The 21,056-nt window shown below is 42.3% G+C and overlaps 2 protein-coding genes and 1 long non-coding RNA gene across 4 annotated transcripts in view; 2 read left to right on the plus strand and 1 right to left on the minus strand.

Annotated features, from left to right (window-relative positions):
• The window catches only part of dachc (dachshund c), a 23,525-nt gene extending 17,194 nt beyond the window's left edge, over nt 1–6,331 (plus strand). Inside the window, exons 7-11 of the mRNA XM_076075796.1 lie at nt 2,755–2,942; nt 3,600–3,750; nt 4,070–4,198; nt 4,397–4,501; nt 5,706–6,331. Of these exons, the coding sequence (XP_075931911.1) occupies nt 2,755–2,942; nt 3,600–3,750; nt 4,070–4,198; nt 4,397–4,501; nt 5,706–5,743 (611 nt within the window). The 3' untranslated portion in view covers nt 5,744–6,331. The remainder of the gene's footprint in view (nt 1–2,754; nt 2,943–3,599; nt 3,751–4,069; nt 4,199–4,396; nt 4,502–5,705) is intronic.
• On the minus strand, nt 881–10,574 carry LOC142931727 (uncharacterized). Of its 2 annotated transcripts, XR_012947404.1 has the most exons (4): nt 10,501–10,574; nt 3,987–4,086; nt 3,491–3,725; nt 881–3,020 (listed from the first exon to the last, which is right to left on the minus strand). It is a non-coding gene; the product is annotated as an uncharacterized LOC142931727 (long non-coding RNA). The 2 variants fall into 2 exon arrangements; XR_012947403.1 differs by having other exon boundaries at nt 3,491–4,086.
• On the plus strand, nt 9,670–14,637 carry ubac2 (UBA domain containing 2). Its single transcript, XM_076075797.1, has 10 exons — nt 9,670–9,862; nt 10,301–10,425; nt 10,513–10,632; nt 10,908–11,014; nt 11,450–11,573; nt 11,694–11,741; nt 12,006–12,114; nt 12,427–12,569; nt 12,656–12,805; nt 13,074–14,637. Exons 1-10 carry the CDS (start codon nt 9,832–9,834, stop codon nt 13,179–13,181), a joined length of 1,065 nt encoding a protein of 354 aa, XP_075931912.1. The 5' UTR covers nt 9,670–9,831; the 3' UTR covers nt 13,182–14,637.
• Nucleotides 14,638–21,056: the final 6,419 nt, after the last annotated feature.

Here is a 21,056-nt window from a genome sequence, read left to right on the forward strand (position 1 = left end):
AGAGGGAGAGAAACTGAGAGTTTGTATGTGTGTGCACGCGCCTGTGTAAATGTATTCTAATACTGAATCACATTATTCAGTAATCGAATCTAAAAATCACAAAGGCCTCCCAGGTAAGGTTTCAGATGCTGTCAGGTATCTGTGAACATATTGACAAAGCAGTGATGGCACCAACAACGTGAATGCCATGCATCACATATCGCATTTATGCAATTGATTTTTAATTGATTTTGCTGCATGCAAATGAAACACATGTACATTTGCTGGATTGCAGGCTTTTGTGTTCGACCTACAACATCACAGGATAGGTTTATCGTGGATTGAACAGAGTTTCAAAGAGCACTTCAGCGCTGTCATTCTGTCAATCCATTGTATGATAATCTCTGAGAGTGTGTGTGCGTGTGTGTGTGTGTGTGTGTATGTGAGTCAGTTTTGGCTGTGTGTGCTGTTTCAGTAGTCTTTGAACAACGTATCCATGCAGCAAAGATCAGAGGCCATCCCTGACACCTCACTCCCATTAACCAAACATCAGCAGAATTTTATTCTCTGTCTGTCTCTCTCCTTCTCTTCCTCCCTCCTGTTCTCTTCCGCTGACTGGCAGTCTTCACGTGGTGAAGTTCATTAGCCCTGGGGACGGGTGGGAGAGGAATAAGAGAGGGGAAAAAGAGAGATGAAGTTAAGAGAAAAACAGACAGTGACCTTGGTTAGGGAGATGGGTAAATGATCAAACGAGCTGGCAGCCGTGTGTATGTGAGTGTGTGTGTGTGTGTGTGTGTGTATTTATGCCAAACGTGTGTGTGTGTGTGTGAGTGTGAGGTAAAGTAGGCGTAAAACAGTAACTCAATAAAGGATCAGTCACATCCAAGGAGCCTGGGGAGCCCACGCTGCTGACTGCGCACTTCAGCGGCTACGAATGTGTGTGTGTGTCTGTATGTGAGCCACGGGAGTGTAGTTGGATGCCCTCCGCTGAGCTCGCCAGCACCTGCTAATTACCTTTCTCTACAGAGCAATGCTTTTAGCAAGAAAGGGGGAGAAAGAGGAGGGAGGGGGGAGGGGGTGTGGTATTGCTTCTCATCTGTGAAACACCTTGAATGTGACAGTTGCCAAGACGTGAGGCCGAGGCGGTGTAGGGGAGGTGGGTGGATTTGGAGCAGAAGATGCTGTGGTCAGCTAAGTGGAGAAAACACTGTCATTTGTCACAGACAGAGAAAAGTGCCAGATATCACATCGCACGTTCACACTCGTCTCTGCTCCAGTAAGCGCCGGACTCCCAGGACGTCTTCGTCCTCAGTGGCTCGGATGACAGTGAACGCAGAAAGTGAGAAACTGCCTGATGTGGGGGAAAAAAAAAATGCAGAAAAAAAAAAAAAAGATGGCTAATTTTCATCTCCCCTACTGTCAGGAATCAGGTTTACTAACAGATGGTCATCCATAATGCAGCTTCTTAGCTGTTTTTATGGGAGATGTCAAGCTGTGATGCATTATCAATAGGCAGAGTGCCATCTAATAAAGGGTAACCACGTTTTCAAAACTACAAACCAGGACTTCTGTAATTAGTGTAAACATCTATTTACTGTTGGCCTTGATATGTTTGCAAGACATTATGTATTTATAGAAATTTGCATTCACCCTTGATTACATATTGTTGCTGGAACGATGATCATTTTGTAGGTTTTAACATGAGTCAGTGGCACAGGAAAAGACCGTATGTAAACTTTATTTACACAGCACACGTCAAAATAGTACTTTCAAGAAGAAAAAGATCAATCTCTGTCTCTCATGCTGAAGTTGACTGCACTGATTGTATGTTGCTTTGGATGAAAACAACTGTCAAATTAATGTAATGTAATATCAAATTTAGACAGTGTGAAATCCATCAAATATTAAGTTGTAAGTGCAAGAAAAAGACAGAAAACAGGTGACTTTTTTGTTTGAACTTATGTTATATATTACTGCATTCCATTCATACAGTACAGTCATTTCACTTTCCATCATTGTCTTTACAAAATTCCCAGCTGCCTTGACATCTATTCAGTTTTAGTACTAGTAAGTAATACAATAAGGTGTAAAAACAGGCGACTTTTAGGATGATTTTTTTAATGATTTTTAATGATTTTCGTTACCCTAAATATTCATTTTGAAGTTGTCCTCATTTCAGAAAAGAAAGTAAGAAAAAGACTGGGGGTATTCTATATTTGTATTATTGTCAACAAAACCCAAGAAAGACCAAACCAAACAATGCGTTCGTCCACCTCCCAATACTTTCTGACTTCCTTACCGCGGTGCTCATCCCACAGCCCCTCTGTTCCTGCTGAAGTCATACATCTTTAAAAGCAGCTCATAGATATACTTTCATTTTTCTTAAACTGCCATGGTTTTTAAAACAGCTGAGCGCTGTAGTTTTTAGCACACCTTACTCAAAGAGGAGTAAACTGTGCATTTGTGGGGGACTACTTTCAGTCGCAGATTAGTATTTCCAGCAGCAGAAATGTGTACTTAGGAACGACTCATAACAAAATATCCCTGCCCATGTTTGAGGTAATGAAGGAATATGTTACCCGGTGCAACAATGTGACTCTCAGCGTTTGGCTTCACAAAAAATACCCGTTCGTAGGATCAATTCTTTGTTGGATTTGCTCTTGTCATAGAATAATGTATAATGTGTCTGCAAAAGTAAAGTAGAATAAACTGTAAGCCTTTTTGTGTTGAACTGATTCAACTAACTAGACATCAAAATGTCTCTCTGCCCTCCAGATAACAGCTCATTGGCCGCTCAGACAACCAGGGAGAGCTGTGATAGACAAGTCTACCAGAAACCCCCGTCAGGCTGTGAGAGGGTATCTTACCCCGCAGGACAGAAGCTCCCAGCAGGTCTCCACCACACTCCCTTCATCTTCCCGGAAGGCTTGTCCTCCATAGAGACCCTGCTCACGAACATCCAGGTGAGGCTCTGCTGGGGCTTTATTATTATTATACTCTGAGATGAATAGGAAGGGAGATGAGCCACTCTTTGGGATTTCCTGAAATGGTAAATAGCAGATGAGGCAGACATTTAAGATGTGCAGTAATTGGGATGGGCATGTGCTGACCTGCTTCTCATATTTTACATGTCTTTGTTATAGAAGAGTCACAATGAAAGCTCTCACCAGCTGGGTTTTCACAGGAAGAAAAGGGGAAAAACAAGTGTTTTTTTTTTACCTCATCTGACCTGATAGCGTGTAGTTAAGAGATCACTGTTGACTGTCATGAGGTTAAAATCAAATATATTTATTTTTCTCTTTTCCTGCCTGAGGAAATCCAGGAATTATACATCAGAGTAAAACCACAACATTGCCTGAGTCAAATTAGTTTTATCTTTTAATTTTACAGTGAGGTGGTTTACATGATTTTATATATACATTTTTATATTTACTGCAGCTCACTTTAATTCATTTAGATTTTGAAAGTTATAAAACACACTTTGCCTTTGTTGTTAAAGGGAAATATTTACTTTCGGTGGAGTAAGAAGTTGTCTCCGTGAAGTGCTTGCAGAAGACAGACGCGTCTCCTAGCTCCTGATCAGTGTGTAACCTGTTGATGTGTGGCTTTGTGTCTCCAAGCAGGGTCTGCTGAGGGTTGCCATAGAGAACGCCCGGGCGCAGGAGAAGCAGGACCAGATGGAGAGGACAGAGCTGAAGATGGAACTGGTCCGAGAGAGGGAGCTGAGAGAGACCCTGGAGAGGCAGCTGAGCATGGAGCAGAAAAACAGAGGTAGGCCGAACCACATCAAGCATCGCAGGCATGAAACAGCAGAGTAAACTCTGCAGAGTAAACTCTGTGAACGCATCCAGTTTGATTTCATGCACAGTATACTGTACTTTCAGTATAAGTAAACCATGAGCCAGTAGCATATTGGGCAAACAAACAACAAATTCCTGCATGAATGGATACAAATGAAGTCAAGTTAAAAAAATATCTGAATAACTTCATATGCAAAACACATTTACTTGACATCCTTTGTCTTTTCCTCTTCTTCTTCCTCTTCTTCTTCTCCTTCTTTTTCCTCTTCCTCGTCTTCTTCTCTATTTAGTTCTGATCCAGAAGCGCCTGAAGAAAGAGAAGAGGAGTAAGAGGAGACTACAGGAGGCCTTGGAGGAGGAAGTCAAACTGCGCGATCAGGCAGAGCACACCCTGCTGCACACTGCCAACACACACACAGGTACACAGGCACACACACTGTTTTGGGAGGTATCATGAATTCCTTATGGGGCTTTTTTTTTTTGTGAGCTTAAAGTTCTCGCAACCGACGTGATTCTCATTTTCATATTAAATGTCACCAAGTCTTCTATGCAACCTAGCCTTGACTGTTCATTTGCCTCCAATTAAGTGTCTTTATTAATGAATGACCAAATTGCAGGCCATCAATCATCAGCAGCCCCTCCTCACACAGAGCCTGTGACCCAGGACGTGGATGGGAGCAATCACGATGACAACAGGCTGGACACCAAGGCAACAGTACAAGGTACAGGTGTCCAGAAAACAAATGCCGCTTCCTCAGTGTGTAGCTGTGAAAACAGCTTCTTATTCTCATTAAAAACTTTGGAGTTGTGCAATTATTAGAAGGATAAAAGCTGCTGTCACTGCTGTCACCAAATGACAACTTAAAGGAAATAACCTAATTACAGAGTTTTGAATTTGTTGTACATGAAATGTGTGATGCTGACTGTGTGGTCTTTTAAGTGTGAGTCGAGTTCTTAAAAGAAAGTGTGAATTAATGTATTTAACTGTGAAGGTGAGCGTATCAACATTAAGGCACTGCACCAAGTTTGTGGTTGCTGAATGATAATTAAAAATGACTTTTCAGTGTAAGAATTGTGAAGTAAACTGTGATATACCTGCTGCTGGGGATTTATTTAGCTCCAATCAACTGAGCTGGGGCAGCAGATTTCATTATTACTCACTGATGCCTAACTGACCAGTCTACTGGAAGGGGTTTTTGAAAGATTTCACAGGGAGACCGCTCCTGAGAAGTTGAACAAAATTAAATGAGGCGTGAGGCAGTTCACTGGGGCCACCATTTTAATGGAGATGGGCGTTTAATATATTTATTTTGCCAACGTTATTGTCTTCACAGGGATACATTAATGAAACAATCCCACATGTAACGTCTTAAATAGACAGAGAAAGAAATGGCCGTGATCTCTAGCCCGGCCTCATCAAAAGAGTGCATGGTTCCAGCCCACCTCTGCTCCGCGCCGTGCCAGGACCGCCGTACTAGACAGCGTGCTTGTTCAAAGCCAATTTTTAATTGAATGTCAGTGAAGCAAGAAGAGAACTGGCCACTAATTAACGGCTGTCTTAATTGTCCTCGTGACGAGTTTGTTTGGACATCATTTGCATAATTAACACCCAGTAATAAATCATTTAAAGGGGAATTGTCTGTCAGACAGCAGGGCAGGATGTGGTTCCTTTGTGCCAGGAAGTTTTATCGCCAAAAACAGGGATCAGGGGCCGAAAAAGACTTTCAACTGAGCCTTACTTAATAATAATCTTTTATTAATGCTCTTAGGGCAAGGTTATAGGGGACAATGTTCAATATTGTATGACTTTGTAGCATTTTCTACTGTTAGTCACTGTGATCTAACCTAAATAATCTGTCTACATTCATTATAACTTATAGAATTGTGATTGTGTTTTATTAGACTGGATTTCTTTCTGGATTTCAGAGGGCAGAGTGTTCCTGCAGACCACCGGGATGTACTGAAGACGAGGTGGAAGCATCGACGGATGAATGGATAGATGAATGGAAGAATAGAGTGATGAAGATTCCTCATTTATGAGAGATACAATAGACAGGCATGCTCAGCCGCGCAGTGGCATCCGAGATGCACATCTCCGCCTCCTCGAGAGGACTCCCCTACATTTCAAGGGTGACATTTGAACTTTTCCATTGTTCTCTTGTTTAATTTATTGCATTTATCAGCGAATCCCGGCCGTAGTGGGAACAGTACTTTATTCTGATGACGTGTTTGACTGTGTTTCTTTCAATCAAGGTTTTTAGATCCTAGATGAAGACGACCATATTTGTTTTTTTTTTGTCAGTGCTGTTTATCTGGACACAAGTGGCGGATATAACTTGTAACAGAGTTGTGTACATATACAATATATAGTCATCATTTTTGTTATTATTATCACAAAAACATATTGGCATGTTGTACAGTCAGTAAATGACTTGTATTGTGTATGTTATGCAGTAGTGCAGTTTGACAATACAAACAATACAAATTCTTTTTATTAAATTGTGTCAGTGCTTCTTTCTTTATTTCACAAGTGCAATTTCTGAATGCATGATTTTTATATTGTAGTTTAGTTGTTTTTGTGACAAACAAACTTTGTTTTGTGTGTGTGTGTGTGTGTGTGTGTGTTAGGAGGGGGAGGTCCATATGCTTGCATGTCTGTGCATATGTGAGCGAGTGGGGTGTGATATGACATTGACTATTGCACCATCTCCAAAAACATACACGTAAATATCGACAGACAGACAGGAAGGTGGTGAGCAGGGTCACATGTGAGCTGCCCTTTAGTGAAACATGATGACAATGCTCTCTCTCTCTCTCTCTCTCTCTCTCTCTCTCTCTCTCTCTCTCTCTCTCTCTCTCTCTCTCTCTCTCTCTCTCTCTCTCTCTCTCGGTGGCTGCACTCGTTTTTTTATCATTTTACTTTCTCAGGATAAAGAAGGGTGAGCAACTTTAAAAGCTATTATTGGGCCAATAAATTGTTACGTAAATGAATAGAAAGATAAGACAAGAAATACATTTCAAAGAAAATAGAAGAACATGCTTTTTGCTGTGTAAACATTTGTGGCTATTTTATCATCCTTGCAGGCCAAATATTAGCATTGCAGGAGATGGAGCCATATCGAGTTAATATTTTCCGAGTTATTTTGGATTGCAGCCCTGAAAATGTCTGGTAACATATATCAACTTATAATTTAGAAATTTGAAGAAAAAAACGGTATTTCTGCATACATATTAGAGATATTTGAAAGCAAAGCGTGTGTGGCTGGAGACATGCAAAACTACACCAAGTGTTCCTTCACTCATGCAGACGGAGAACTAATGAATATGTGATTAATTATGTAAGGGGTCGAGGATCACAAATGCTGTTGAACATTGATTGTTTTTTTTAATTTGAAGCAGACAAATTCCTCTTAGCACACACGGTACATGCTCAGGATTTTCTCAAGCTTTCTATAGAAATGTTTCACTTTGTTATGAAGCCATTTGTTGTGGCAAAAAAAAATCCTTGAAGTAGAGCATATTTTGCTCATGCAACCTTGTGTAAATGTGCAGCGTGCCATTTCCTGGACACAGGCAGATAAGCTGTGATGCGGGAGTAAAACAATACCTCAGTTACAAGCAATTCTCCCTGAATACAGAGCGGCTGACAAGTGAATAGCAATGATTCACCTAAATGAATGTGTGAATGAGTCATCAGCTTTTCAGATGACCACCTCGCGGGCTGTCTTCCCTAAAAAGGTTTGTGACTTCATTCAGCACCACTCGACTCATTCACGCTGCCTTGTATCTCTCTCACACACATCTGCACACACACATACACACACACGCACGCACACACACACACACACGCATCCCTTACAATTCACCGAGTAGCATTGTCCTGCCGAGAGATGTGTAATGGAAAAGATAAATGGAGGATAAAGCTAAGGTGACAGGGCCAAGCATGCACGTGTGTATGTGTATTTGCATGTGCGTGTGCTTCTGCGTGTGTGTGTGTGTGTGTGTGCTCGCATGTGTGTACTGCACAACAGACCAGCAAACCATCTGCTCATCTCCTCTTAATGAACAAAGCAAACAGCAGGAGTCGAGGCTGTCTCCAAATCTGGACTCTCTTTATTGGTAAGCACACACACACATACACACTTTTGCACATCTCTGCGCTGTTTAATCTGATTATCTTTGATTGAGAACAGGGGCAAAGCAACCTTTTTAGACCTCACTCCTACATCAGTGACAGAGAAGGTCTGAAACACAATTAGCAAGCTGTTCCTCAGCTCTGCTTTGCAGTCACATCTGACCACAAGCAGCCAAATAGACCTAATGGGTGGGAACTAACCAATAGGAGCTAACACGCATACTGCATCTGTGGATGATGGGGAAATGCAACACTATTAGACAGCTGTTCGCCATATCTTTTTAAATGCACTTGGACGTAGCATAAGCATTTCGATCAATTGGCTCAGGAGCAATCACGGCTAGCCACGAAGGTATACACAGCGGTTTGATGTGAGGAAAATCTGGCAGGCTGTAGTGTAAGACAAAGCAGTCGAAGGAAGTCTGGACCTTGACAAGATACGACACTGTGTGCATAAGGCCAAGAGGACCATAAGAAAAAGGCATTAATCCGGACTTTGTGCAGCCACATCCTGCTCAAGGCCCAAAGGATAACTGTTACCTATCTGTCAGGAAGCTGACCACATGGCTTCAAGACGTGAAACACTCCCCGTCTGCTGCTTCTCTGCATATCCAACCCATAAACACACATATTACAGACTGAGCAAATGGTCATAGATGACAAACATTACGAGGCCAGTGCTGCAGGGCTTGGGAATACCGCGTCTGAGGAGCATCAGATAACAGCAGGATGGCATTGTGGGTAAGGAGACTGCCCTTCACAAGAGGATCATCCGGCGGCAGCATCCCTGCTGAAATGCCTGTGAGCAAGACACAGGGTGCCGCAGTCGTCAGATCTCGTTGTCTTCAACCTGGGTACGGACCTCTTAGTGGTCACATAGTCTACAGATGATAGCCCTGCTCTCAGTGCTATGTGGATAAACAATTTACATTTTGTTTGCTTCAAATAATTTAATTTGCTTGCTTGTTTTGTTCTCTATCATTATCATTATTACTGACATCAGTAGTAGTAGTAGTAGTAGTAGAAGTATATTAATTTAGATGACACTTTTATCCAAAGTGACTTACAATAAGTGTATACAATCATATGGATACAAACCAACAATTGTAGGAATCATGCAAGTACATCAACTGCAGCATTTAGAAACAATAAGATTCAGATTCAGAAACTTTTCCCCAAGAAGGGCAGCGATAGGGAATGTGTTATGTTTTATTATTTTACTGTGAATTTAGATTTTTTTATTTATATTTAGGTTGTTGGCTACTTTGCTTAATGCATTGCTATTATTATTGCAATTATTATTATTAATATTATTGTTATTAGTAGAAGTTCTACCTTGTTTATCTAGTACGTATTAGCAATGTATCATTGAAGACCAAGTTCATTTTCTTTTCCTCTCTTTTTTTTACTTTATTTGTATAATCAATTAGAATTTGCTGCCACAGACAAATTTCCCCTTGGGGATGAATAACGTATATTTCTATTCTATTCTATTCTAAAAATTAAGTGGAAATAGTTTTATTATTTAGTGGCATTCCTTCAGCAATTGATCACCTAAAGAGCTTATTCATAATTCTCTGTTATTCCCTCAGTATTTAAGACCTTCGTGAAATGTGTTGTTTAGATTAGAATATGGTTATTATCAGTAAAACATATCTGTGGATCATCATCTCATCTTCAACACGGAGCAACAGCGCCCTCTAGGGGACAGTTGTAGTCTAAAGTCAGCGGACCGCGAATTAACACTTTTTGGGCTTCTCGAGCTCCTGTAGCAGATCCCCTTTCCCCAGTCTCTTTCGCTTCACAGTCACACCATGGATCCTTTCTCCAACTTTATTTCGGCGTTTTAGTGTTTAGTTTGTCACTACCTTGGGATTAACGGTCTTCGCCTGGATTCCGTTAACTCATCTGTACACCATGTTTACCACCACCGGCTCTCGGGGCCTTTGTAAGTATCCCGGAACCACCAGTAAGCGACAGGCTGAGGCGGTCTCTCTCATCTCCTGTCAGTTACAACGTTTATACAGCTAACGTTAGCTAGCCAACCGACGTTAGCATTGCGCTGTCATTCATTAACCGGAGGTAGTATATACACCAGTTAAACCTACAGCTGCGTTTAGTTAATTTACAACCAACGGTTTGTTTTGTCAGTTCAGGTTTCATCGTTGAAAAGGGCACTTTCTGAATCGATAAATAGCCAGCTAAATTCATATTAACGTTACTATATCTGCCCTGCCCCACCATATACAAATTAGCTAGCTACTTCTCTCTCGTCTATTAACAAAACGTTTGCCTAATATACCGTATACATGCAAAGCTGCTCGCTGCAGAAAGCCACAATGTCACTGTCCCTTCGTAAGTGTGTTGTGTTGTGTGTTGTGCACAGACAAGGCTCCTCTGTCTAAAGGCCTGCTGCTGGTCCTCAGTGGGCTGACTGTGATGCTCACCCTGCTGCCACAGTACCAACAACTGTTTGTGTACAACCTGCAGGCTGTCGCACAGCAGCACCAGGTACGTCTCCAGTATCTGTCCAATAACAACATCACAATGTGTATGTGTGTGTGTATGTGTGTGACTTTGCTCTACCTTGTGCTGTAGGTGTGGAGCTTGTTGTGTGGCAGGCTGGTCTGTCTCGACGTGAAGGACTGCTTCTGTAGTGGCCTGCTCATTTACAACTTCCGGATCTTCGAAAGGCGGTTCGGCACCAGGAAGTTTGCCGTAAGTACCAAAAAAACCATTGATGGATGAACACATAGATATATAAAAATGTAATAAACTTGCTGATATTCTTAGCTGAACTAGATGCTGACACGATGAAGGGTATCATCATCAATCAGAATCAATTTGAACTTTTGTAGCAACTTCATATTTTAGGGAAGAGGACACAACTTCCTCATCTGGCACAAAGCAGTTCTCACACCAACATTTGACAGTGATTTATTTTTGTTATGTGTTGTTCTAATCATCACATGTGGTGCTCGTCTTCATTCTAGTCCTTCTTGTTGGCCACTTGGTGTCTCTCTGCGCTGATGGACTTCCTGCTGGCTCAGGCGTTCCAGTTTCTGTTTGACTACGAGGTGGAGGAACTGCCTGCCGGTCTGTGAGTATCTGGGTCACTTCAGCAGCCACAGTTCATGCTGAACTTCAGTAATGCATTTGTGAAAAGAGATCAGCCTTTCACTTTCATGGACACTGAGGATATGAATAGCTTGGCATTTAGTTTATGATGTTCAAACCATGTGTCACTTAAGTAGAAAATCTTAATTTTCCCCCTTATAGCTAAGCTTTGGGCAGTATCCATTTTTAAATGTCTTCATCCCCTGCCTGCATTATATTTCAGTATACAGAGTTTAGATTGTGGTGGACTGCGACAGCAGCATTTAACCCAACTCTACAAAAACAATTGGTTTGACAAACAAAAAGATATTTAAGTGAATTGTTCCAAAAGCCTAACATTGTCTCTCCCAGATTGCCTGAAACACTATCTTTTCCTGTCGTCCGCATCCTCTTGACTTTTCCCTTTCTCCTCTCACAGGCTCGCTCCAGTCTTCTCTCTGTTTGTGCCTTTCTACCGCTTGATCCCCAGGGTGCCAGTCACCCAGGTCCTGGGCCACATCCCCATCACCAACAAGTCTCTGGTCTACATAGTCGGCCTGCAGGTAAGCCCATGTTCTACTAGTGTGGGAATGTATGTATCTATTTTGCTTTCTCGCTCTACTCACTTTCCATCTTGTCTGATCCTGATTGTTTCTGTCTTCCTCTCTTCTTCTGTGGTGCAGCTGTTGACTTCCAGTCCCTTCATGTGGCTCCTCGCTCTCAGTGGACTGGTGAGTAAGCACATTCTTCTTGTTATTTAATGTGTATTTAGGAAGTGTCGTGCTGTTTAAAACTGCAATATGTGATTTATGGGCCAGATTATCAAAACAATGAGCTTAAAGGGGCTAAAATGTGTCGCAAAGATGCAGTTTGCTGTTAATTTGCTGTCTGCTGTAAAGCATCTTTTCTCATAAGTAATTTCATTCATTGTAATATTTCTTAATACAGGTTTGGCTTGTGACTTCAGTACTAAAAACATATTTGTCTTCTTTTAGCTCTCCGGTGGACTGTACCACTCCAACGTTCTCTGGTTACAGAAGCTCCTCTTTGTTCCTGCCTGGGTCTCTTTTATTGGACGGTATATTCTGGAGCCCATCTTCTCAAGTGAGTCCAACCGTTAGTGATCACAGACACAGATCCTGTGCAAAGCCTTTACACAGTGACCAGTGTTGCAGGGCTTGACATGGAGTTGTTGGCCGTCTCTGTCTAATTGAGGAATAATAATATTTGTACAGTTTAGGAATTTGAACACATGCTAAATTGTGAAATTGATGCTATTCATTCTCCTTCATTTAATGAAAAGTAAAACCAGAATGTGTCTTTGTCACCCTGTTACACTTTGATGATTAATGTACTCCTCTTTTACGTGTTTTAGTCTGCCTCATGCCTATTATGTCTGTGTCTGTGGTTATCTAGGCTCCCAGCCGAGCAGTGAGACTCCGCTGGGTATGGGGGCCACTCTGGACATCCAGAGGCAGCAAAGGATGGACGTGCTCGACCAGCAGCTGCTGCTGGCTCAATACAACGAGTCCACGAGCAACAACAGACCACAGCCACAGGTAGACGGACACATATTGTAGCACTGATGCACAGATAAAACACAGAATATATATATATATATGTGTGTGTGTGTGTGTGTGTGTAGTCTGGGTTGTTGCAGTGGACCAGGATGTTGTTCCCCTCGCTGAGACAAAGAGGACAGAATCGTCCCCCAGTACAGCCCCCTCCCCAGGCTGAGACACATCCATCCACACAGTCCCCTCTATTGGACAACTCTGCTGTCGTAGAGGAGCAAGTGAGTGTTCGCCTGTGTGTTTCTGTGTACATCTCTTTTATTATTAGGGGTCCTTTTCAAGGCTTTTTTCACTGGTTGTATTGCTGTTATGTCTGGATATTCATTTACATATTCTGTGTCCTGCATGACTCAAAATCTTCTTGTTCAACAACACTTGATTCCCTGGCCCTCCTACACTTTACTTTGTGCACCCTTGTTATTTATTCCCATGTGATGATTTGTCTGCCGCTGCCGTCTTCGCTGATGCTTTTTTCTTTTTGTCCCTCAGGTTGCTCTGTTAGTGGAAATGGGCTTTTCCCGGACCGATGCCCTTGAAGCCCTTAGAGCTTCAAACAACGACATCAACATGGCAACTAACTTCCTCTTGCAACACTGAGAGAAAGAGAGAGCTCAGAAACCCAGAATCAAACGTGGACAGAGAGAGAAAACAGGACGAGGAGCACAAAGCAAACCGGAGAGAAGGAAATACCGTGAATGATGGACAATTTTGTACAGATAATCTGAAGCCTGTGTCCCTGCTCGCTGCAGCAGTCGTCAGGCTGAGTCAACCTGAACCAAGCCCGGTAGCACGCCGCTTATTGAAGAGGTGTGAAGCACAAAGTGAAAGACATTTGCGTCATAGCTTTCTGACGGCCGTCGTGGTGTGAAACAGGCGCCATTGCTCAAGGCGGGCGAGTTAGACCTCTAACTGTGAGGGGTTCCCAATGAAAAACACAAAGGAAGGAAGCAGGAGTCTTCAGTGCAGTGGAGGGAATACAAAGCGCGTTATTTCTTTAAATCAACTGATGCTGAAGCACGCAAATCAGCTGAGATCCAACTTCCAGTAATAGTTTTTCATAACTCACTGTCATGCACTGCCACTCTGCTTCCTCCGTCTACTGTGCAACCAGCATCTTATACCCTGATGACTGGTTAGAGGAGATCAGTATTACATGGAGAACATAAAGGTGCACCATGTCTTTGAGACAATAGATCAGAGAACGTTTGGATAAAGTACAAGACCTTTCGTTTAGCATTTCAGGCCTTCCACTCTTAGTGAAAACGGCAATGCAGCAGCTGCTAGAAGTTTGTTTTGACTCCACAAGGAGGTGCAGAGGTCACGTTTAAAGCTTCAAAATTAGGAATCCATGAAGAATATAACCTACTTTACCATGATTTGAATGCACAGTTGTTATTTCTCTGTGTCGGCAGTGCTTCGTGGGCTCCACCCTCTCCTGCTTGAGATGTGTTATCAAAGGCGGTTAGCCTGCTGGTGAGCCACATTTCTTCCATTCGTAACTCCACAAGGACATTGCTGGTGACAGACGGCTATCTCAGGATCTATGAGGCGACTCCTTCTGTGAATGACATAATCACATTTACAGACACGAGTGCCCGCACACACACATGCACAGTAGCCCTTCGAGGAGGAGGTCGTGTTTCACAGCCTCGACCGTCATCTTTTCATGCTCGCTCAAAGGTTTTATTTATTCTGTCTTAACTGATTTTGAGTCTTTTCTCTGCCAACACACGTCTGAATCATATTGATATTTATTATGCAATATCAAGACGAGGAGAGATTTGTGGAGACTATGCACTGCATAGAAACTACTTTGTGTATATAAACGTGCAGAAGCAACATTGCAGCCACTATGTATTGATGTCAAAGACAGATGCTAGTTTTATATTTTGTGCATAATAATAATGTTGATGAGATATGACCGCTGAGTCAGTCGTGTGTGTGTATTTTTTTTAGAGTGGTATAATAGTATATGGGTGTGATGAGGGAGTTGTTGCACCAACTTTCTGATGAATCATATTTTATCTGTGGAATAAATCAACCTGCAGACTGAGTTATGTTTGGCTCATTAATAGGTTTGCATCATGACAATGACATGTTTGTAAATAACAGTCTACAGTGTTTTCTGTATCAGTAATCACACTCTAATGCATGCTATTGCTGAGTTTGCTGAGTATTACTTTTATCTGCTACCACCATCCGCCATTTCTCATTTTAATTTGAGAATGCAACGCAAACATCTGTTGGGCTGGAAGAGAATTCTCTACAACATTTCCCATGCAGTCAAAGCCAAATGTGTTGATTAACTTTTAGAAAATACAAATATAGAATTTCAGTAACATTCTCTAAAAGCTTCAATATGATTATCAGTTTGCAGGGAAGCCCTCTGTCCTTGTGGTACTAGTTTTCAACACATGATGGCACTGTTGTGATAAGATAAGACGTGAGTTCATCTGTATCGAGATTAAAATGTTTAATCACAGCACACATGAGCAATGTACGGGAAATGAACAGTGAGATTATCATTTAGACTGGCTTTTTTAATAGCCAGTTGGGGGGGGCGTGGGGTGACTGTGGCTCACTGGCTTAAGAGGGTTGTCTGGTAACCGCAGGGTCAACAGTTCGATCCTCGACTGGGACGTGTCACGTGTCGAAGTGTCCCTGAGCAAGACACTGAACCCCCGGCTCCCCGGGCGCCTTTCATTGGCAGCCCACTGCTCCCTATATACAGGGATGGGTCAAATGCAGAAGTCAAATTTCGTGTATGTGTATATGTATATGACAATAAAAAAAAGGGTTTCTAATAGTGCAATCTATGTAAATGCTATGACAAAAAAAAAGTTTCGCTTTATTGTATCTACATCCTCAGAATCAGATACATTTTGATATTAAATCCCAGTATTAAAAACCAGTCAGGTTTATATCAGATGCATTTAATAGCGGTTGTTCCTCTGGGCCAGATCTTTTCTTTTTCATATGTACTCTGTGATGCTCAGATGCTCATTATTATTATTATTATTGAAGTAAAAAATGGAACAATATATGTTATACAACCCCTCCCGGGGTTAAAGACAACGTGCACACTGTGATATTTAGCATAGTACTGTGTGTATTTCAGGAAAATGTAGTAGATATTAGAAAAAATAATAAGAATATTGAGCAAATTGACCAGAGGTGTGTGTGTGTTTTAAAGGGTTGCATAGTCCCAGTGGAAAGCTACTGAAATTAGACAATAAAATATATTTCTTAAAAGTCCAAGGTGTAATAAAACATTTTGGAAACGACTATGATTGCCCTGTTACTGTGAAAAAGGAATATTCCACATGTTATGTTATGGTCACTAGATGGAGACATTGAGTGGAGGTAGGTCTCCGGTGTTGTTGTTGCCAGAAGCCCTCTGCCACACCCACCCGCTCCCATTATTCCACGGAGCAGACGGCTCCAGCAGACAGTCTCGCTCCAGGGTGGCTGAATATCAATGTAGGGAAATTATGCACATCTTCAAGTCAAAGAATTTCAAACGCATATGGTTTGCCAAATATTCCCCGAAACACTGAGCACAAAATGATACTTTGAGCGACCCCTTGCTTTTCTTCTCGCAGGAAACACGTGTCTTTTATCTTTTTTTTTTTTTTTTTAATTTTTACTAGAAGGTCTCCTGAGTTCACAGTGACACAGTTCCATTCAGCCTCAGTTGACGTCGAACGCAGTCGAGCGGTGCAACTTTTAATGGCTGCTGAAATGAAAAGCAGCTTAAACCAAAGTGATTAATATCTGTGTGTCTCTTTGTGTTTCAGTGTTTAATTAAAGGCACTGATGAAAGAAAAAAATACTTTCCCGACAACCAACCTCATTAGGGAGATTCTTTTGTGAAATGCCCACTTAATGTGCGGCATTAATTATGTCTCGTTTAGGGGTGACGATTTTGATTTTGATTTGGAGCTTTGGGAGGTCGTATTAGTAATTTTTTTATTAAATTATGTATCTTGATGGGTGTCAATAAGTGAGTTTATTTGGACTGTATGTGTGAGCAAACATGTCTTTATAAAATCGAGTTGCATATCCCTGTGTTAAGCATCAGCTACAGGGTGATGATGTATGTTCGGGGGGTTTCTCCTTGTCTGGCTGGGAAACCATTATCGTTTACAGTACAGCCGGCTGTGGCCTTGAAGCATCAGCAGTTGTGTCGAGCTATTTGTCATTTCAAGTCAGCCGTCTGTGGCTCTATTAACCAAGGCCTACTGTACCGGTCGTGACCTCTACTGTATATAGAGGGATGCCTGTGAGTGTTTCTGCTCCTGCCCTTCTATCATGGAGAGAAAAAGTTTGAGTCTTTTATTTTATTCAAGTATAATAAGCTTCTGGGCAAAGGTTAAATTAAGTGTTAGGTTCAGGTTAGGAGAGGAGAAGAATGTAGAGGTAATATCTAAAGGACGCTTCACCTTTTTTAAGACTTAGCTTAGCTTAGCACAGAGACTAAGGGGGAAACAGTTAGCCCGGCTCTGTTGGAAGGTAACAAAATCCACCTACCAGCACCTCTAAACTCACTAACACGTCATATCTAATCAGCAGAAAAATCCTGTATATGCAAAAACAACAGTTGGTATTTTATTGGGGCTTTTGGCTCCTGAAGTCAGCTGGAAACTGTTCCCAGCCAAGAAATAGTTCAGCACATAACTCACTGTGATTTTACAAGATATGACATGCTGCTTGTAGGCTTTAGAAGGGCAAAGCCAGGCTAACTGTTTCCTCCTGTCTTTATGCTAAGCTAACCAGCTGCAGACTGAGAATGGTATCGATCTTCTCATCGAAGTCTCCGCCAGAAAGGCATGAGGCCTCCTGTCGCAAAATATAAAACTATTCCACAATTAATTGGCTTGGTGTGGGGGTAAAAAAGAGCTTAAAGCAACAGTGGCGCAGATGTAACATGTCACTAAAAAGTGTCATGGAGCAACATTATCATTCATTTGAGTTTCTGACACACTGGCAAATGCAAGTCCAATATTCACTCCCCCTTTAGCTCTGTCCCACCTACCCCTGAGAACTTAAAGGTGACCTGCAAAGGTGGGTGTTAGTCTTTTGTGGTTTTGAGTCATGGGAATCCATTATTAACATAAAAATGATGAACTATAAAACGCTTCTATCATGTCAGTACCACTATCTACTCACAGAAGTAACATGTCAGACATTTCAGTGTGAGTGAACTACTTGCTGATGCTGTGCTGCTGGCGTCCGTGTATCACTTCAAACAGCCAGAGGCCAGAACCAGCTCCAACCCCGTCTCCGCTATATTCCCTCGCCAGCCCTGTTGCCATGGAGAGTGCATGCCGTTTTTGTGTTGTTGCCATGGGGACCTGCGTATTACAGCCTTCATCGTGCTCTCATCATGTTTCATGAACATTTGTATGCCTCCTGTATGCTAATACCTAAAAAAAAAGAAAAGAAAACAGCAGCAGCAGCAGCAGCAGCAGGGGAGCGCCCTCAGGGATTGCCTTCTGAGAGATGACAGAAATACCAAAACAGCTGCATGACTTTCTCACCGTGACATAGCATGTTTGACATGGGAAAATGTCGCATGTATGAGTGTAAATCAGAACAACGCCGTCTCTATTTTCTCTCTCACTTGTGAGCCCGAAACCGTGAAAGGCGAGAATGCCTAATGCCTCCCACTGATATGGTAATGCTATTCAAGCTAGTGTGCTTTGAGATAATGACATCATTTGTTTGCTTGATTCCTTCCTAACAGTTACAGCCTGTCCATGCGTCTTTGTTTTAGACTGTGTGTGTGTGTGTGTGTGTGTGTCTGCCCACATGTGTCCACTTGTATGTGCGTGAGTGCACTATGCAGCACATGTGTGGATGTTTCTCAGGGCAGAGAGCGAGCGGCAAAGGCCACTGATGTTTTCCTCCACTGAGTTATTTTCAAAGGAACTTCATAGTTAATGGGGCACAACAATGTACCTGACCTTAGGTCGTTCAGGAGTTTGGCATTTCACTTCCATTGTGTGCCGGCTCCTGTATGCCACTTGCGGTCTGTTTAGTCTGTGCTTGCTTCGGTTACGTCAAAAGGAGAGCAATCATCTTTAATCATCAGGGCTTGGCTGGGCTCACTTTAGGATTTGTGGGTTTGTTCAACTTGTTTTTCATCCTCCAACAATGATGAAAGCTTGCGAATGGACAACTTGTTTCTCCTTTTTTCCCCTCTTTCCTTTTGTTTGTTTGTTTGACGTCCCTTGCTAGATCTGCGAATGGACCTGCTCGAGGCCAATTATAAGAAACCCACAATCCCACAAGACATGCGCAAGCAAGTTATTAGCAACCCCGGCACTCTCTGCTCCAACTCTTTAATCAGCATTACTGTGAGGTAAGCAGCCATCGCTCTTGACCATCACCCAGCACTGACCCCGAGCATATGCCCGTCTTTGTGCCTACAAATGATGTGCTTTGGACACAGTTGTCCTTCATCGGGATCACACAAACAGCATTTGGCTGTTGTGGCAAAGATCTGATTACCACCTAGATAAAGACAGGGACCACCATTATGTGAGATTTGAACACTTAAAAATGATGAGCTAATGTGGCCTTTACGCTCTCTCGCCATCCCTCCTTTTCACTCCATTTCCTGCTCTGATACTCCACAGACACTCGCAGGAAAATGTGCAGAATGTTGCCAGGAGTGGAAACAGCCTTATTTGCTCTCTCCCTCCTCCATAAACTCTACGTTGCTCTTTCTGCTCCCCTGTATAGCACTCAGTACACTCCCAATAACCTCTGTGTCCTCTGACCTTTAATAGGGGAATGACTTCCTCTGTAACTGTACACACACACGGTATGGCATGAACGCACGCTTCGAGCGCGGCTGTTTATTTTTATGCATGCTTATGTATGCGTGTCTATAAATGTGATGGACGCAGAGTACCCATTCAGACTTGTAGATAAGGTGAAGGTGTTAAGCTGATGAAAGCTTTCTCTTCCGTTGCTCCGCTAGGTAAACTTTACTCATACATGCACACGCTCCAGCAGATCCATTACATCCGGTCTAAAACCGACTTCACTAAACGCTTCCGACATCGTCCTGACTGTGGAAGCGTCCAGCTGTTAGTGCATTTATCATAGAGGCATGGGGCTGATTCTGGTTGTCTGTCTACTCCGCTGACACACAGCAGGAGGATGTTTTCTTGACTGGGAGAGAGGCAGACCCATCTTCTTTCTACACTCTAGACCTTACCCAACCTGTTTTTGTGCTCAATCAGTCTTTCTAAGTAGTGCTCATTGGGCATCCTGTTTCCAGTCATTGCAGCCTCTGAGCCCATCAGCTCCTTCAGCAGTCAGCAGGTCTACGCATGGAGTCATAATGCCTTTTGTTCTTCTTAGAATACTATTGAAATGGTTGTTGTATTATGTTATGGGGAGTACAGGTGTAAGAATGCCACAGGTAAAAGACTAGGGTCTAAAATCAGTTGGTGAAACTAATTTCAATCAGCTAACTCACATGGAAAAGATTAGTATTTGATTGTAGATATTTGTCGTATAGGCTCAGACCTCGTCACTCCCCACAAGGACTAAGCTCACCGTGGACAGGGACGTGGGAGTGATGATAACAATATATTATCGCCAATAATGATAATAATGGAAAACATAGACTCACCCCCTCCAGGTGGATGCTGGAGTTGAGGTGAGCATTATGAAATGCTATATGAACAGTGACAGCTACATTGTCACATGCATGAAAACAAAACATAACAAAACATTCAACCAGACAACAAAACATTTGTACTACAATCAAATATTACAAACAAAAATAAACAAAAAAACAAAAATAAGTTTATTTGGTTGTAAAATAGGTAAAAGGCAGAGATCCTGTGAGTAAAGACATGCAATATGCTGTACTAGAGGCCAACCATGCCAATAAAACAACGTTCCCTCTTTGCGTTTCATGATGTTGTCTCGTCTGTTTAAGCGAATGAGATGAAGGGGAAATTATATTTAATGTGCCTAAAAAAATGAACAACCACCAGATCAAAATGACGTCCTTTAGTAATGGGTGAATGAATGGCGTCGTGTTAGCCGAAGAAGAGGTCGAACTATTGTGAAACACACGGACGACAACACAAACCTCTAACACAGACATCTTTATCAGAATATTCCCGGTTCCTTTTCACACCTGCACGCATGAACGGTCGGACAGTTTGGTCACCTCAGCGTTGGGACGAAGGCAACACAGAGCTCACAGTGTTCTTTTAGTCATGTTTAAACACAAAGAGACCCCCTCTTCCCCCTCCCCTTCCCCTTTTTTAGTCTGTGCTGATTCACAACGGTCTGGATCCAGCCAGCTCTGGAAGCTTGTCTCCATGGAGACAAGGGTGGGAAGGAGAGTGATGATGTTGCTGGCAGAACAGCAGTCCTGAATCAACCATGTGTTTCAGTGTGTGTGCGTGTGTGTGTGTGTGTGTGTGTGTGTGTGTGTGTGTG

The sequence above is a fragment of the Anarhichas minor genome, unplaced genomic scaffold, assembly GCF_050575085.1.
Source record: "Anarhichas minor isolate MPS153535 unplaced genomic scaffold, ASM5057508v1 ptg000054l, whole genome shotgun sequence".
Classification (NCBI taxonomy): domain Eukaryota; kingdom Metazoa; phylum Chordata; class Actinopteri; order Perciformes; family Anarhichadidae; genus Anarhichas; species Anarhichas minor.

What these genes read in the sequence shown, in the direction of transcription:
- ubac2 (XM_076075797.1), top strand. Translation starts at nt 9,832, where the DNA reads ATGTTTACCACCACCGGCTCTCGGGGCCTTT. An exon ending in CACCGGCTCTCGGGGCCTTT is followed by an intron (nt 9,863 to 10,300) that starts GTAAGTATCCCG and finishes TGTTGTGCACAG; the next exon opens with ACAAGGCTCCTCTGTCTAAA. An exon ending in ACAACAGACCACAGCCACAG is followed by an intron (nt 12,570 to 12,655) that starts GTAGACGGACAC and finishes GTGTGTGTGTAG; the next exon opens with TCTGGGTTGTTGCAGTGGAC.